The sequence below is a fragment of the Odocoileus virginianus genome, chromosome 27 (genome assembly GCF_023699985.2).
Source record: "Odocoileus virginianus isolate 20LAN1187 ecotype Illinois chromosome 27, Ovbor_1.2, whole genome shotgun sequence".
Taxonomy (NCBI): domain Eukaryota; kingdom Metazoa; phylum Chordata; class Mammalia; order Artiodactyla; family Cervidae; genus Odocoileus; species Odocoileus virginianus.
In genome coordinates this window covers 6,030,792-6,050,185 of record NC_069700.1, presented here as the reverse complement: position 1 = coordinate 6,050,185, position 19,394 = coordinate 6,030,792, and the positions used below count along the sequence as shown (strand labels likewise).

At 42.5% G+C, this 19,394-nt stretch overlaps 1 protein-coding gene across 6 annotated transcripts in view; it reads right to left on the bottom strand.

Annotated features, from left to right (window-relative positions):
* Positions 1 to 19,394, bottom strand: part of HIVEP1 (HIVEP zinc finger 1) — a 139,555-nt gene that overhangs the window by 10,888 nt on the left and 109,273 nt on the right. For 5 of the 6 annotated variants that reach the window (XM_070457036.1, XM_070457034.1, XM_070457035.1 and 2 more), the window contains exons 6-7: positions 19,041 to 19,216; positions 14,385 to 14,486 (exon numbers count right to left, since the gene is read on the bottom strand). In XM_070457036.1, the coding sequence (XP_070313137.1) occupies positions 14,385 to 14,486; positions 19,041 to 19,216 (278 nt within the window). The remainder of the gene's footprint in view (positions 1 to 14,384; positions 14,487 to 19,040; positions 19,217 to 19,394) is intronic. The other variant, XM_070457039.1, reaches the window with a different exon arrangement.

Here is a 19,394-nt window from a genome sequence, read left to right as displayed (position 1 = left end):
TCAGACAATGATTTAAAAAAATTTAAAAAGCAATGAATTATTTTACAAGGTGGAGTCCACAGCTCAGAAGTGTCAGAGCCAAGATTCAAACCCAGGTTGGTCTGGCTCCTGAGTCTGTGCTAAACACCCCACGTTCCAATGTCATATTATAAAAACCCAATCACAGAATGATCTGAAAGAAGGTCATCAATGAATTATAGTCAATAACCTCGCTTCTAAATATACATAAGGGAGTTGAATGTTTACAGGTATAGACATTAAAAGCTTCAAGTAATTATTTTATTATGAAGAGTAGAACGTGTAAAATATAAGCCCGAAGGAGAAACCTTTGAAATACCACAACAAATACACTATATTTTACAGTGAGTATGGAAGCTTAAGAATTAGTTATACTATAAATCTTTAAAATTTTTAATTGTACACATAGATAATAAATTTCAGTGAATGCAATTTACATGAAAGAGTATATAAAGAAAACCATATGCTTTAAAAAAAAAAAAAAGAAAACCATATGCTTTTTAATGGGGAAGGAGGTAAAACTACTTAGCTCCATTTTAATCTGTCTTTGCCTCAAGACACACTTCAGGATCAAGGTTCGCAGTATTAGGGGTGGGAAGATGCTGGTGTCTGTAGACCTGGCCTTCTCCCTGGACACAGCCATGTGCCTGCAGCTCACACAGAACTTCAGAAGAGCTGGGATTCCTTCCTCTGGTTTTCTGTCCCAAGATAAGGACTGAACAGTGTTTATCTCCCTGTGTGCACTGGGTCATGACGCTACTGAAAGGGGAAGACCACTGTCAAAGTTTGGAAACTTGAAAATGAGTTTCAGGTCATTCCATACTTGTTAAACAGGGTGGGTATTCCAGAGGGGCAGAAAGAAGATACAACGGATGCCTTAAAGAAGCCTGAGACAAAGGCATCCTTTTAAATAGCCAGAGCACCAAAACAAAGCCCAGACCTCTGCTCTCTGCCCTCTGCCTCTGTGCTGAAAAAAAAAAAAAAAGCTCTTTCATATTACTGCATTGTCTCCTTAACCCCCAGAAAAGACTATTACTATCAACTCCGAAGCTGTGCGGACAGAAGACCCGGAAAGGAAAAGTGACCTGCCCACAACCACAAGTCACAGGGTCAAGGACACAGACGTGCTACCTACCCCGGAAGCTCCCATGTCTGACTTTGAGACACTGTTCATTTTGCTACGGGCTTGTTGCTCAGCTCAGCGATGACGACGGCACACGACTTAGTACATACCAGGGGCTGCCAAGCCCCACGTGGCTCCCCCTGTTCTTTCACATAAAGTTTGATGGGGGCACAGCCAGGCCCATTGTTGACGTCCTGTCTCTGGCAACTTTCGGGCCATGCTCACGGAGCTTAGTCGTCATGCCAGAGACTGTGTGGCCCACAAAGCCTAGAATATTTATTATCGGGTCTTTTACAGAAGCAGCTTGCCAATATTTTACTGGACTGTCGTGTTTAAACCTGACAGCCAGTTGTGGCAGACCAGACACCTAACTCATCTTACACAAGGAAGTTAAGTGACTGAAATACAGCGGGAAGCCAGAATTGAGAACCAGGGTTTTCTTCGTTTTGATTTAAGGGCCACATCATTATTCCAATAAGACACACTCTGACGACTCTTCCTTACGTGGCATATACAGTGTAGTGGTAGTGTTTGCTCCTCAGTCAGGGCTGACTCTTGGCGACCCCACGGACTGTGGCCTGCCAGGCTCCTCTGTCCATGGAAATCTGCAGGCAAGAAAACTGGAGTGGGTAGCCATTCCCTTCCCCAGGGGATCTTCCTGACCCCAGGGTTCAAACCCGGGTCTCCTGTATTGCAGGCAGACTCTTTATCATCTGAGTTACAGGGAACGTAGACTGTATTATTCCAGTGGGGTGAAAGCTGTAGGTCACCCGTCTGCAACTCCCCGGGACCCAAGAAGAGAAGTAAGGAATCCATACTTAATAAATTCATAGATAAATGGCTTCCAAAAGTTCTATTTAATTTCCCTCCTCCTGGCCACACTCTCAACTCATGAAGAAAAATTTCCAGTACTCAGTACGATTCTACATAAATGTAACGTGAACTGTTTTCTGTAAATTTAAATTTACGAGGGAAAAAGAAGGTAAGCAGTGCAGCCATAGTGTTTTTCAAAATTAACTCATCAAACCACTTCCCTGAAGATGGATGTATTTCCAAATCCCATTTCATTCAGCTAGAGGCGCTGCAGGCTTGCCCTCTCATCGCTGCCCAACAGCGACCCCTGCTGGCTGAGGCAGGGGGCCTCCCTCGGACTGGCTCCCCTGGGAGGTCCGCGGCCTTCCTTCACCAACGTTCTGTTGTTGAAATTTCTCCCTCTCTCTTTTTATCCCCTCATATTTTCTCTGAAATTCAAACAAGGGCCATTTGGGGGAAAAGTTTTCTAAAGCATGCGACTACTGCAATAATGGGTTTTTGTTAAACAATAATGGGTTTTTGTTATGTTTTCATCTTAACTATATAATGGGCCAGAGTTCAATGTTTGTTAACTTTAAGAAGTAAACCAAAAGGCAGTCCTATCTGTGTTGCTCATTACTGACATGAACACTTCCTTATTTTAACCATAGACTCCAAGTCCTATCACAGTTCCATATTGTGTGTGGAAATTTTTCTTAAAAAGAGTAAAAATATCTTCTGCAAACATCCCAGTGACAAAAACACATCCTATAGGTCAATTTCGTTTTGAAAGAACTTCATTTAGTTCTTCACTAAATTAATTTTAAGGGTAAATGTGATACAGGTTTTAAGTCCTGTGATCTAATCGCATCTTCTTAGGCACACCATCCTAAGAACTTCATCACCAACAAGAATAGTGTTTCCAGTTGCACTGTGCCACTCTGAATGGTTCTCCCAGTCTGGCAGTGAAGGGCACATATTAACATTCCTAGCATTGAAGCCCAGCAGTCTGTTGACGAAAACATTCTTTGGATCACGGCATAAAAAGCAAATAGCCAGCGGCGCGATTTTTTGACACAAAAGGTGAATACAAAAGAAGTATTTACTAAGATCCCAAGAACACAGGAACAAAATTCCCGAGACTACATAATTTTGCATGGCAAGATTACAGGGAGGCGTGCAGCTGGTGGGGGGGGGGAGTGAGACTTTTCATAAGCACCTACTATAATTACAGCTTGAGGTGCCAATTTTAAACTAAATGGAGACTTAAGATGGCAGATATCCAAGTTTTAATGGCTCCCTTAGATAAGATTATAGTCCCCTCTGCTTAATTCAGAATAAATGCTTCCCGACATCTCTAAATTCACTCCATTTGAAAAGTGAGAACAAGAACTCATCTGCTGAAGGATAAAACGGGCAGCCACACAGCCCATGTTGCTAAGGGGAGTAGAGTCAACAGCTCAGGAGTGTTTGGTCCTTCATCACCACACCGCCACAGGGACCGTTAGTAAGTGCCCCTTCAGCCAGGACACACCGCCACAGTGACCGTTAGTAAGTGCCCCTTCAGCCAGGACACACCGCCACAGTGACCGTTAGTAAGTGCCCCTTCAGCCAGGACACATCGCCACAGTGACCGTTAGTAAGTGCCCCTTCAGCCAGGACACACCGCCACAGTGACCGTTAGTAAGTGCCCCTTCAGCCAGGACGCACCGCCACAGTGACCGTTAGTAAGTGCCCCTTCAGCCAGGACGCACCGCCACAGTGACCGTTAGTAAGTGCCCCTTCAGCCAGGACGCACCGCCACAGTGACCTTTAGTAAGTGCCCCTTCAGCCAGGACGCACCGCCACAGTGACTGTTAGTAAGTGCCCCTTCAGCCAGGACACACCGCCACAGTGACCGTTAGTAAGTGCCCCTTCAGCCAGGACACACCGCCACAGTGACCGTTAGTAAGTGCTCCTTCAGCCAGGACACACCGCCACAGTGACCGTTAGTAAGTGCCCCTTCAGCCAGGACACACCGCCACAGGGACCGTTAGTAAGTGCCCCTTCAGCCAGGACACACCGCCACAGGGACCGTTAGTAAGTGCTCCTTCAACCAGGACACACCGCCACAGTGACCGTTAGTAAGTGCCCCTTCAGCCAGGACACACCGCCACAGTGACCGTTAGTAAGTGCCCCTTCAGCCAGGACACACCGCCACAGTGACCGTTAGTAAGTGCCCCTTCAGCCAGGACACACCGCCACAGGGACCGTTAGTAAGTGCCCCTTCAGCCAGGACACACCGCCACAGGGACCTTTAGTAAGTGCCCCTTCAGCCAGGACACACCGCCACAGGGACCGTTAGTAAGTGCCCCTTCAGCCAGGACACACCGCCACAGGGACCGTTAGTAAGTGCTCCTTCAACCAGGACACACCGCCACAGTGACCGTTAGTAAGTGCTCCTTCAACCAGGACACACCGCCACAGTGACCGTTAGTAAGTGCTCCTTCAGCCAGGACACACCGCCACAGTGACTGTTAGTAAGTGCTCCTTCAGCCAGGACACACCGCCACAGTGACCTTTAGTAAGTGCCCCTTCAGCCAGGACACACCGCCACAGTGACCGTTAGTAAGTGCTCCTTCAGCCAGGACACACCGCCACAGGGACCGTTAGTAAGTGCTCCTTCAGCCAGGACACACCGCCACAGTGACCGTTAGTAAGTGCTCCTTCAGCCAGGACACACCGCCACAGTGACCGTTAGTAAGTGCCCCTTCAGCCAGGACACACCGCCACAGTGACCGTTAGTAAGTGCCCCTTCAGCCAGGACACACCGCCACAGGGACCGTTAGTAAGTGCTCCTTCAACCAGGACACACCGCCACAGTGACCTTTAGTAAGTGCCCCTTCAGCCAGGACACACCGCCACAGTGACCGTTAGTAAGTGCCCCTTCAGCCAGGACACACCACCACAGTGACCGTTAGTAAGTGCCCCTTCAGCCAGGACACACCGCCACAGGGACCGTTAGTAAGTGCCCCTTCAGCCAGGACACACCACCACAGTGACCGTTAGTAAGTGCCCCTTCAGCCAGGACACACCGCCACAGGGACCTTTAGTAAGTGCCCCTTCAGCCAGGACACACCGCCACAGGGACCTTTAGTAAGTGCTCCTTCAGCCAGGACACACCGCCACAGTGACCGTTAGTAAGTGCCCCTTCAGCCAGGACACACCACCACAGGGACCGTTAGTAAGTGCCCCTTCAGCCAGGACACACCACCACAGGGACCTTTAGTAAGTGCCCCTTCAGCCAGGACACACCGCCACAGGGACCGTTAGTAAGTGCCCCTTCAGCCAGGACACACCGCCACAGTGACCGTTAGTAAGTGCCCCTTCAGCCAGGACACACCGCCACAGTGACCGTTAGTAAGTGCCCCTTCAGCCAGGACACACCGCCACAGGGACCGTTAGTAAGTGCCCCTTCAGCCAGGACACACCGCCACAGGGACCGTTAGTAAGTGCCCCTTCAGCCAGGACACACCGCCACAGGGACCGTTAGTAAGTGCCCCTTCAGCCAGGACACACCACCACAGTGACCGTTAGTAAGTGCCCCTTCAGCCAGGACACAGCGCCACAGGGACCGTTAGTAAGTGCCCCTTCAGCCAGGACACAGCGCCACAGGGACCGTTAGTAAGTGCCCCTTCAGCCAGGACACACCGCCACAGGGACCTTTAGTAAGTGCTCCTTCAGCCAGGACACATGCGCGTTACGCCGGTGTATGACCCGGTGTATGACATTCGGGGTAAAGAGCTGGTAGAGGAGAACACAGGTTTCAGACATGCCAAAAAAAAGAAAAAGGTTGGAGATGGATGATACCAGGAGAAGAAATACTGTAGACAAGTAGAAATAAATCTAGAGTAAATTTGATGAAAATAAACAAGGCAAATATAAAGGAATAATTAAATATGAACATGGAATACAAAGGCTTGGACTCTTCCCAGAAAACCAGAAGCTGACCAAGACATTACCAAACGGTTATGATTTTTCAAATAAATATTATGGTTGGACACTCTGCGGCAACAATGGCCTTTAGAGAGCCTTTAATTTTGCTGAATAAGTGATAGCTCAGAGATGATATTTCTTGATGATTATGTGTGCTACAGAAAAGATCAATTAAATGACCAAGCGCCCCCTGCCCCTCACCCAATTTTTCCAATAAACCTAAAAGCACAATCCTTAGGTTTCTGGTTGCTATTCAGCAAACTCTGGCATTTAGAATTAGGTTCTCCCAAATAACATCCTTGTGGGTTTTTCCCTTTAAAAAGTTTATGCCCATTTCCCAGATGTCTGAGATTAATCAAGGCTTAAATACCTGGAGCAAGTTCTCACATCTCCTGTTAGCACTGGCTGTTAAGGCTTACGTGACTTTCATCAAGTGTGCTGAATCTAACAGTCCTTCCTACAGTGCTCTAGGACTCCACTTCTGACAGCACTTCCCTGCTGTCCATGTGAAATATGTAGGCAGCTATCAAAACTAGTTAAGAATTTTATTCAGTATCTAGAGAAGAGTTACGGAGAAGGCAATGGCACCCCACTCCAGTACTTTTGCCTGGAAAATCCCATGGACGAAGGAGCCTGGTAGGCTGCAGTCCATGGGGTTGCTGAGAGTCAGACACGACTGAGCGACTTCACTTTCATTCTTCACTTTCATGCACTGGAGGAGCAAATGGCAACCCAATCCAGTGTTCTTGCCTGGAGAATCCCAGGGACGGGGAAGCCTGGTGGGCTGCCGTCTATGGGGTTGCACAGAGTCGGACATGACTGAAGCGACTTAGCAGCAGCAGTGGAGAAGAGTTAACATCACAAATCTTCGTACTGATCAAGATGATGTGTTAGGCACCAGTTGCTCCTGAACCTGGCTACTTGTCTTCAATCACTGTGCTATCTGGTGGCATCTGTAATCTAGCTGCATAATTGAGAAATTTCCACTTGTTTAGGAACACCTAGGTGACAAAGGAGATTCCACTGATAGTTTACTCAGTAATTTCAAACTTGTACTTTTCCTCCATTTGATCAGTAACGTCCCTGGATAAATGCATCTTCGAGGACCAAATGGAAGGCATCGGAAAAGCCCCTGGGATCACTAGCTTTAGGGACACAGGTAAGAAACTGCTAACTGCTGGCCAAACCCTGGCATTTTCCTGAATGTTTATGTAGGCATGCAGCAGACGGAAATCCTAGTGTAGTTTCTAGAAGTGCACTGGGCTTAATACCAGAGTCAGATTAAAAGGACGAAGAAATGGTATCAGGACACCACAAAAGTGCTTAGTAAGACTGCTCACGGTTAAAGGGAAACAGACAGCAAGCTAATATGTGGAAAGATCCTACATCACACAAAGCAATTCCATCACTTGTTTTCCGGAAAACAAGGCAGGAATCTGGTGATGGCGGTGGTGGCTGGAGCCTCAGAAGGAACGGCTGCCACGAGCCTGCTCCTGAGGAAGGGCGTGTTTCCCGGCGCGATGGGGGAGCTGGGACACTCCTGCCCGAGGCGAGGAAGCAGGGGGAAGAGAGGCCAGCAGTTGAGACCACTCTGCCCTGAGCGGCTTCTGGACCTGAGCTTCCCACCAGCAGATGCACATTTCAATTAGATTAAAACTGGGAGAGCTAAAAATGCTATTCTCCCTCCTATTTTAAGTCAGCCGTTACTTCTACTACTAACATGTGGCTGATCATTTATATTTTTCCTTGGAAAATAAAATTGATCCTGAAACGAAACACTTCATAACATACACCACCCTTCCTTACAACATCCTTATGGAATAGATAAGGGCGAGGCTTTAGATACACGCGGAAACATGAAGGCAGGAACAAATCAAGTCCTGGGCTTTTAGACGGTCTGTCTGCAGGGAAATCTACCTCATGGTGCTGCTGAGTCAGAGCAGAAATGAACCCCAAGAGAAATAAAGTTCCCTGATTTAATAAATGAACAGCAAGACTTCTGAGTGAGTCATTATACATATACAATTGGATGCATGAGGGCAAAGTCTTACTAGACTATCCACCCAAAACGTGTAAACTCCACCTGGTGGAGAAGGAGGGATGCTGACACCTTCAGGTACTCCGTGTATAAAAACACTCTTCCAGAAAAAGGTTTTTGCTCTATGGTATTACTACTGTGGTTGCCAAATGGGACTATCCACTTAAAGAAATCATGCTTCTTTCAGTCATTACTGTCTAAATTCCCACTACAAAATAAAACAGCAGGGGCAGAAACATACAACAAACAAACGCTTGGCAGTGAAAATTCCAAGGGGGCATGGATTAAAAACCCTACTATATTTGTGCTTCCTTGTTTCAAGAATACTTGAGAAAATAATCCAGATTAAGTCAGATGTGTGTGTGCGCGTATGCAAAGTTGCTCAGTTGTGTCTGACTTTTTGTGATCCCCTGGACTGTAGCCCGCCAGGCTCCTCTGTTCATGGGATTCTCCAGACAAGAATACTGGATAACTTTCTCCTCCAGATCCTCCCAACCCAGGGACTGAACCCATGTCTCCTGCATTGGCAGGCAGATTCTTTACCTCTGAGCCACCGGGGAAGCAAAAGTCAGATATAGTTGTCCCGTTGCTCAGTCGTATCAGACTCTTTACAACCCCATGGACTGCAGCATGCCAGGCCTCCCTGTCCTTCACCAACTCCGGGAGCTTGCTCAAACTCACATCCATCGAGTCGGCAATGCCATCCAACCATCTCATCCTCTGTCTTCCCCTTCTCCTCCCTCCTTCAATCTTTCTCAGCATCAGGGTCTTTTCTAATCAGTCAGCTCTTCATATCAGGTGGCCAAAGTATTGGAGTTACAGCTTCAGCATCAGTCCTTCCAATGAACACCCAGGACTGATCTCCTTTAGGATGGACTGGGTGGATCTCCTTGCAGTCCAAGGGACTCTCAAGTTGTCTTCTCCAACACCACAGTTCAGAAGCATCAATTCTTCAGCGCTCAGCCTTCTTTATGGTCCAACTCTCACATCCATACATGACTACTGGAAAAACCATAGCTTTGATTATATGGACCTTTGTCAGCAAAGCAATGTCTCTGCTTTTTAATATGCTCTCTAGGTTGGTCATAGCTTTTCTTCCAAGGAGCAAGCGTCTTTTGATTTCATGGCTGCAGTCAGCATCTGCAGTTATTTTGGAGCCCCCCAAAATAAAGTCTGGCACTGTTTCCATTGTTTCCCCATCGATTTGCATGAAGTGATGGGACTGGATGCCATGATCTTAGTTTTTTGAATGCTGGGTTTTAAGCCAGCTTTTTCATATATATATGGGGCTAAAACGGCAGTGACTTTAAATTATTTTAGATGATTTTTTAAAAAATGCCCCAAATCCCTCAGACTTTCTTAAAGGACCATGCTGAAACCCCCTGGACAGCAGGACCCGACCACCGCAGCTTGCCCAGCACTCATCTCATCTGCCTCATTTACACTCTTAACGCCCTCCACCCCTCTCCCAACCTGCGGGGCTTTGCCTGACAACTCCCTGGGTCCAGAATCCTTTACCCCACCCCCTCTCATCAATACTTTTTCGAACAAAGCGACACATGGATAAATATATTTTTTTCTATACTCCCTTCCTTTCCTTTCTCCTGGGATACCCTCAGTCAGCCCTCTGCTCCCGCCCAGGTATCTCTGTCCTCCTCAGATCCCAGCCGTGGGGAGCGGACCCTGGTCAGACTGGGCTCACTCAACATTCCAGCATCACAGCCACAGGCGAGGAGCTCCTGAGGCCAGCGGCTCTGCACATACTGGACAGCGGCTGCGGCGCTAAATGCATAGAAGGAATCATGAGAACGAGAATAAAGTCTTCTCTGGAACCACTGAAAAATGCCACAGATACTTATCAGTCTGGGCAGATCACTACTGAGGATGAAGAAGTGGGATGGTCAGGGTAACTTAAAATATCTGCTAGTCTTCTGTTCTAATAACCCATAACTAACCAAGTAACAAATGAATGGCCATCACCTCTTTGATAATACCTATGTCAAATACCTATAATACCGTGGCCAAATCGTGTAAGCACTATTCATAAGTAAAGGTGTTAAATATTGTATTACAGCTACCATTTCACCACAGTGAAGGAATTTAAAGGAAGATGAATATGTATTTGAAAAACAACAATACTGAGTTATTTCCTGACAGACAGAAAAAGGTTACTTTCCCCAGTCATTCATTCAATCTACAACTATTTACCGTCTATGACTTGCTAGTAACAGTCCCAGCAAATCATAGGTGGTGAGCACAGGAGATGCTTGTCCTTATGTTCTATTTTCTAGTTGAAAGGAACAGATAATACACACATACCTGGTGGTGGTAAGTGCCCATACAGAAAAATAAGCAGGTCGGGGGTGTGAGGAATGCTGGCGGTGAGAGGGGCAGGGGTTTTCTTTCTTCTCGGGCGGTTCAGGAAGGCCTCCCCGATGAGATGACATCTGAGCAGAGCCCTGAGAGATGATGGCATGCCTTCCAGCACCCAGTTAGGAAAGGGGGGGGGGGGGGCGCAGAGAGCTCGCGGGGGGCACAGACCACAGCTCAGAACAAGCCAGGAGGCTGATGGAAGGTTTTAAGCAAAGTAACACCGTCGTTTTAAAAAGCCACTTTGGCTGCTGTGTCGAAAGCAGCCTGTGAAGAGAGAGGGGTTGAACTCCGGACACCGTCAGGGGCTACTGCAAGCAACTTGGAAGACAGGATGGAGGCTTTGACCAGGGCTGGGTGCCGCAGGTGGCCCAAAGCACTTGGTTTCTGAATGCATTTTGAAGGAGGAGCCGATGGTTTTACTGATGGATTGGAGGCAAAGGACATCAGACAAGACTTCAAGATTTCAGTGCAACAGCTGAAAGGATTGGGGGGGATAATCACAGGGAAACGTGTGTCTGAAGAGGAATGTGGTCAACCAGGTGTTTGGGGCACATCAGATTCTAGATGTCCATTAGAACATCCAAGAGGAGATGGTGACTACGCAGATGGACATGTAGGTCTGGAGTAAATAGGGAATCATCAGCATACCGATGGTATTTAAAGTCAGAAGACTGGATGAGACCCAAGGAGGGGCACAGACAGAAAAGATGAGAGCTTAGACATCATGGCCCTGGGCACCACGTATAGAGACTGGGGAGATGAGGAATGAGCAAAGGAGAGTGAAAAAGAATACCTACTATGTTCTAGGCTGGTGTTAGATGAGAAAACAAGTCTACCCTGCAGATATGCAGCATCACGCTGCGGGCTTCCGGGCTTCTCTCTCTAAAAACACAGACATCTGAAGAATTGCTCAGCAAGATCCCACCTCTCACTGTCATCAGTTTAACAGCATGAAACTATGTCCCAAAGAACTGTAAGATCCAACCTTAGGATAGTAATCAAGAAAACATAAATAAAGCAGCAAGCCGTCATCTATCAAATCAGTCCCAAATTAACATTCATACAGTTACCAGGTATAGTTAAGGATGTGCAGAAATACAAACTGTTCTACAGAACAATTTAAAATTATAAAGCAAAATTAACTTTCTAGGTATCTGCATATAAGATGATAGTGTCTATGCAAATTTGGAATACAAACTTAAAACCCACATGTTATGTGTGGATATGCACATGTATGGTAAATGAACTGAAAGAAAATCCTTAAGTGTGGTTACTGTTTGCTTCTCGGGAGAGTGACATGAAAAGGTAAGTAAGGGACATTGCACCTAATGTGTGATCTTTATTTAGCTTGCTTCCCCTCCCCCACCCCACCCCCAATACAATGAATTTAAGAGAAAGTCTTAAAGCAAATGAAAGAAAATATAATCACCAACTCTAGTGTGAATTCATGAGTGCATATAATAAAACTCTTTGTAATCTCAACTGTATTAAAAAAAAAACCTCAAAATATTTTTTAGAACGACAAAAGACAACAATAAAGGCAAAACAAGACCATTTGTTTCAAACAACAAATACTGACCATTTATTGCCTTCACTGCAAGCCTATAATAAAGCAAAAGTGAAGGAATATGTTTTGCTGGCATTTTATAAAGAAACATGAGGTCTCTGGAATGAAATAGCAGTTGGCAAAATCCACCGAAGTGCTGTAATTTACTATTCAATAAAAACCGTGAAAAAAAAATTAAGAGTATTACCAATAAACACCGTAATTAAAACACACACACACACACACACAGAAAAACAGGTAAAGCTACCTAGAGCTTTATCAGAGAATCTCAACTGCATTGGGAATGAGGCCATCAAGTTTGAGTTGTGACCTAAAAGCTGCTTCCATAGTTTCTGGAATGGGGCGAGAAACGACAAAAATGAATGGGAGATAATGTGAGATCATCATCAGCCAGCCAATTGGAATGGTGCTGATAATTCATGAATACCACACTTAATTCACCTATGGAAATCTGGGATATAAACACAAGCTTCCCTTGACAATTCAGTAGATTCTACAGACATTTACTTAATTTTGTAAGACTCATCTTCTTGAAAAAGTAAACCACTTGAGTATATATTATAATAATAATGCTTTTAACATTTATACCTTTTTCAGAAATTAGTGTTTCATGTTACAGCCCTTACTTTGAGCTTTTTCTAGTCTGTGGGTGATAAATATACTCACTGAAACCCTTACTCATTTTTCCTAGCTTTTTAATTCTGAATTGCTCAGTGCAACAGCAATAAAGCAAATAAATAATGAGAGATTTTTTTTCACCTAAATACTTATGGTAGTTAATTTACTGCAGGATTACAAAGAGCAGAAAATAAATCAAACAGACTATTTATATTAGAAGTAAATTATAGGTATATTAATTTTATTAAATGTGTGTCTTTAAACATAGACACCAACACAGAATTCAATTCCTAGCCATTCAAAAATCAGTTTTAATACTTCTGTTTCTAGGACAAAAATGTTACACATATGTTCATTTGACATATTACTTTTAAATCCTGATATTGCCATTCCCAATACGCATCAGAGTATCAAAGTGTCTACAAAACACTAAGAACCTCCTTTTTGTCCTAAGTTTGTTATAATTATCTTTTCCTTCTTTTAAGAACACATCCATTTATTGCCAATAATTAAAATCTAAGGCAATCCTTTCCTTATGCTTAAAATACTAAATCATATCAACTGTAGCACTTACGATATGAGTCACTTCTCTTGAATATTTAGAAACAAGTTCAGGCTGGTTCATCTAGTGTGTTAATTGTTGTCAGGTGGAATGAAAAGCATTTGCTTTTTTTACCTATGTTTTCAAAGATGTCTTCACCATTTTCTCTTTGGAAATTTTTCTACATCAAACTAGTACATACTAACTGAAACACAGCAAGCAGATAAATGCTTAATTTAGGGTATTTTTCAAAAACGCAATAGGACAACTTAAAAAAAAAAAACACCACACATATCTCTTTTGTTGCTAAATTCTTGGGTTAAAACCAAAAGTCTTGCAAAAATAAAATTCTACTGTCTGATTCGTCAGAACACATGAACAGGTTTATTTCTCCTCAAAGCTGGTTAGAGACAAATACTTCTAGTTGTTGAGCTAACATTGTTAAGAAAACAATCGGTTAACCTTTTCAAGATAATAAACAATTCGGGGAAGCAAACAAATACTTTATGTCACAAATATTTCCAGAGCAGCTGCCCTGAACAAGGTGCTGTGCTGAGAACTGTGGGTGGCCACGAGTATTATCCGGGCAAGAATTCTACTCATGACACGCTTGAGAATCTCAGTGAGGAGGTGAGCGAGGAAGTGTGTAAATAATAATAAAAACATGGCAGAAAGGGATTCATTACTTTCACGGAGCAAACTCTAGAATATTACAGGTGTCGAGAAAAGGGAACAATTGCTTTCCACGAGTGCTGTGGCAAGGGAAAAATCAGAGAAGGCTTGGTGACAGCGGTGGATTTGAGCTGGATCTTGGAGGAAAATAAGATTTCGACCGGGTGCAGACGGGGAGCCGCGGTTCTGCGGGGACCGAGCGCGGGGCCTTCAGGGAGCAGGGGACAGGCAGAGAGCCGGATCAGCGCCACGGGAGCAGGAGACTCAAGCGGTGGGACAGGCGAGAGAGAGAGATGAGGGATACAGGTGGAGAAGCGGGTGGGCGTCAGACTAGAAAGGGTTTTGAGGAATTACTTGGAGGTCAAGTGGCTCATACTGTGCTTGGTAGGCAAATGGAAACCAATGGAAGACTTGGAGCGGAGGGATAGTATGATCAGACACATGCTGCAGGAAGATTAACAACGTCAGTAGGGATAGATGTTAAAGGAAGGAAGACAAAGTAAAGATGGGAAACTGATCAGGAGTCTGTCACATAGGATAAATAAGAGGCAATGAAAATAGGAACTGGGCAGAGTCAGTGGGAATGGAAAGAAGAGTATGGATGCAAAAAAAAAAGAAAGAGTACACTGTAAATAGCATTTATGAAAAATATGGAATAAAGCCTTACCTGATTCTTCTGTATCTTGTTCATCTATTAAACCTACTGAGACGCCTAAATCCACACATTTCTTGCTATGTGTCTTGGACTTCATGTGTTTTGTCAGATTTCCTTAAGGGAAAAGAATGTTTACTAAGCTTACATAGTATTATTTTGCTATTGCATTTGTCAATACTGGCAAATTCCATTCCTATTTCAAGTGAAAGTACAGACTGTGGTTACACAATTCCAATGACTAAAATTTGTTCAAAAGAAAATACTGGCATCTGTATGTTGTAATAACCCTGTTACTAAGTAATAATCTCTCTTTCAGAGAGATTTATTATTCAGATTAATTATTAAGTAATAATCTCCTCTACTTTGATAATGTCTACCTCTGCCTTATGGTTTCTATTCTCTAGTCCTTATTTATCTCATAGAACATTTTATACACAGTTAAAATCCCTTTCAGATTGCACTGTGACCTGTGGTTTCTGAATTCTCCCCAGGCTGTGTCTGCTGGCTTTCCCTCATAGTATTTTATTTCCCTGTACACTTCGCAGTTTTTATTGTAAACTTATCTTGAGCAAGATGGTTCTGCATGGAGTTGTAAGTACCCTGGGCTGTAGACACATCTCTATATGTTGGTCTTCCAGTTGCTTCTGCCTGGGACTTTAACAGTTTCATCCCACTAATTCTGGATGAATCTGGGGATCTTGTTGGCATGCCATAGGTATAGGGATTTGTTTTTCAGCAGGGAGCTTTTCCCCTATGTGATCCAAAGACACTGGACAGGTGAGCCAGGCTTCTTTCAGAGGCCTCAGACTCCATTCCAGGACCGGTAGGAACCCCCAGGTCTGTGGGCATACATCTGGCTTGATGTGCCTATGGGGATTTTTTTTTGCCTCCCGTATCTGTTCACCATGCTAGTTCGGAGTTTCTTTTTTATCTCTGGTATCTGAGAACCTGTCTTTCTAAATGTCAAGCTTGGCTATCTATTCAAAAATTATAGTTAGTTTTTGTATTATAAATAGCATTTCTGTATGCTTGGAACAAGAGAAAGAATTTTGTGCATTAATTTCACTTCACCCTTCTGACTAAAAGTCTCCTAACAGTAACCCTAAAGGAGTGTTTCCTCTGGCAGCTGGTGTATTGACCCCTATAAGTGTCACCGGGTTACCCTGGGAAGCATTGGGCACACCGGCCAGAAGTGATCATTAATACAGGGAGAGAACTCAGATTCTCTAGAGGATAACAAGCAGCTTGAGTGGATAATGCCACACACACCCAAAATTGCCAAGAAGGGAAAATCACCTCTTTTGAAAAGAAACAAAATCTAAATGCTGGGTTTGGTGAGCAGGGGCATATTAGTATTTGAGAATAAACCTTTAGAAGAGCTAAACATGTCTGAATCACTGGTCCAGACTTGGAGCCAAATCTTGCAGTAGCCAGAAGACCAGCGAAACTGCAATATTTATAGAACTTCGATTCCACTAAAAATTCACTAAGCTGGTGGATCTGGTCACACCTGTTTACACCAATTATTGCACTAGTTAGTATGTACAACATCCCAGAATTTGGGGCTTAACGGGTTTAAGTGAAAGCGGGGGCCCGGACTAGATACTAAGATCCGGCAAACCCTGATCTCTGTGATTCTAGAGATAATGTCCAGCTTAGATGACTTGGCCATGTCTGACATTTATTTTAAAATAAAGCACGAAGCAAATAGGCCGACATGTTAACAACTATTAAAAGATGATGGGTATACTGGTGCTCATTGTACAAATATCTACTTTTCTGTACACTTCAAAATTTTCATATTAAAAGTTATGACTAGTTTTCCCATCTTATTGTGGCTGAAATTACCATTTATAAGTCAAAACACTTTCTAGTATGATGACAATATTACAAACCATATTACAAGGTCCACTAATAGTTCTTTCAAAATGCTTTTGTTCCCTAAATAGATAGTCATAGAGGTCATTTGTTTTCTAAGAGGTAGATGTACAATTGTAAGGAGGCAAATTTGGGAATATAAGTTTTTAATAAGCATATTTTCTCATAACAAGCTATTACTTATTATTAACCAACTGTGTAAATAATTTAAAATAAAGCAATTTGCATTTCATATGCAGAACATGCATATTAGAATGCAAATATCCCCTAGCAATGCTGTAAACTTGCTGCATTAATTTAACACAATACATTTTTCAACGGGTTTAATAAACATTCATCTAAATCCTCTGGAAAGCAGGAAAGCTTTTGTTTCTGGGTTCCTATAGCTATATATAGAGAGAGCCCAACTTTCTGTGATATATATGGGGCTAAACCCTGTAGAGATGCAAGCTCAATGTGTATTTTCTGCTGATTGACCTTTAAAGTAGAATGAAGACAAATCAATTAAAACTGATCTGAAAATGCATTCATAAAATAAACTGAGAGGACAAATGATGAAGCACAGACTTATAAGCATGACCACCAGAAGCATCGAGGTCTAGGAGGCCAGAGCACTGCTATCTTTGTACACTCCTATTTATGGGGCATGCCAATCATATCACTATTACTTTCTGTTAATAGACACATCCAATAAGTAGTAGAGGTGAACTGCCTAGGAAAACCAAATCAATCAGAGTAGGGCAAAATCTACAGTCTCATCAAAAAGCAAGTCTTTTATTATTTAGCTGCCTTTAAAAGGTACCATGGAATCTGTTCCACATACATTCACAAAAGGTAGACTTCTGCAAGGAAGCTGACCATAGAAAAGAGAATTGCCCTGAGGAGAATAGGGAAATAGTGAATTTCTGACATTTTCTTCACCAGTCTCCTTAGCTCGGGTAGCTTTCTTTAAATAAGTATTTATCACATAATTCCAATCAACAATCTGACAAAACAAAGTTTAATGTAAACTCATGCATGCGGCGTGTTTGAGAAATGAAAGACAGGAAGACTGCTGACACGCACTGCTCCCTCTTCACGGATCACTATGCCCCGGCCACCATTTAACAGGTATTTATCTAAAATTCTACATGACGCTGGTTTGAGTTTCTCACTAGGATTAATACTTGGTGATTCATGAAATTTTTCTCTACCAAGAAATCTCTGTGGTTCCATTTGGTTTTCAACATCTATATTTTCCTTCCTTTCTTGCCCTTTTAAATATACCTTTAAAATATCCTGATTCCATTCCCTCCTTCTACTGAGAAACACCCATTTCACATTATACCTTGATCCTCTTTATTTGGTAACATCACTCTGTACCTGGTCATCTTTTATTTGTAAATACTGGCCTATTGCTGATCTCCTGGTCTCACATTGGAAATTATTTAACAGACGGGCATTTCTTAATCATTAGGAACAAAACCAGTGTCAAAGTCATGAATTGGGTTAAAAGATCAAAGCACTTAATCCTATCAAAGCCTTCCCACAAGATCAGAAAATCATCCTGAAATGCACTCTCCACTACTAGAAGGAACTCCTCTATACACCACAATCCAAGAAAGACAGAATCACGGTTGCTCCCAACTCATGATTTCTTGAAACTTTAGAAATATTCAAGGTTATCTGGATCACGGTTTTGTCTTCCCCCCATCACTCCTGTTTCAGGTATTACTGGCATTTAAGGAGAGCTAATTAGAAGCTACTTAGTTGCTATACACTATAACTCTCCTTAAATGCCAATAAACAGTAGCCAAAAAAGGTAATAAACTTTGCTGAAGAAGTGATCAATCTTTAAAACAAAAACCTCAAAGTCAACCAATATAATAAGAAAAAAGCAAATGTTAACTAAAAGGGATAAAAATAAAGTAGTTCTGTGTAAAAGTTACTGATTAAGTATTTTTCATAGATTTTGTCCTTTCAGACACATAATTTTATGATCACACTGCCTTGTATTTGACAGAGTCTTATTTTGTAAAGGGTGGTATATGAAATTGAAGCCTCAAGCAACTAATTTTTATACAATAATCCATAAACAAGGAACCTAATGGAGAAAGCAAACATTTTACAATAGTGCATTCATTATATGTAACAGGAAATTTGCAGAAGGTAAAATTACCTTAACTATAATAAAGCCTTACAATTTAAATAAAAACATATAAAGAGTACAGAAATGGTACTAAATGTAACTTTAATTACTAGTTCTGAGTTCTATAAACATTAAACAGTATAAAAGAAAACTTTTGAAACTGAAATTCAACAGAATTTGGGTAGAAAAAAATGTTTCATGAAAAAACAAATGGCTATGCATGACTAAAATTAGATAATAAAACATGAATGTAATCAGTATAATTTTACTGTACTTATTAATTTTTGTTTTTAGTCTTTTAGCACTGAAATGCATTTACTTGTGATCACAAAAACTTCTTTTTCTTCTTTAGCCCCAAAATAAGTAATTTTGAAAATGTATTAGTCATCATGTTATGCAACTATAATTTGGGGAGTAAAAGAAAAAAAGGGCAGTTACTCCTTTTCGAATGTCATATTTACAACATATATTCTAAAAGTGTGTAATTAAAATCTGAGGTCTAGATATACATAAAGAAATAAAAACATGATGCTAACAAGGTATAATTTATATTGGTCTATTTAAACTACTGCATCGTTGGTCAAAGAATATGTAAAGCTGGGTCTTAGCTCTACTGACTTAATGCATATAATAAAGGACCATGAAGCAATGTCAGCTCATACCTTTAGTCTTAAAGGAGAAGTTACAGTAAGTGCAGTGGTAGGGGCGGACATCTGTGTGGGTTCGTATGTGTTTCTTTAACATACTAGGTTTCTTACAACGGATTCCGCATTCTTCACAAATGTACTTTCCTCTTCCCCTGCCTCGGACATATACATACTCTTCATTTGATTTATATCTAATTTAAAGAAAAAAAAATGAATAAAGCAATTGGATACTACGCCTTGGAAAAAATACTGATGATTAAAATTCAACCTAAAAAATAAAACAAGGCACAATTTTTACACTCAATCAATATAAATGTTATGCACATACAAGTAACAGAATATTCCAGCTTTTCACAGCAACACAGTATT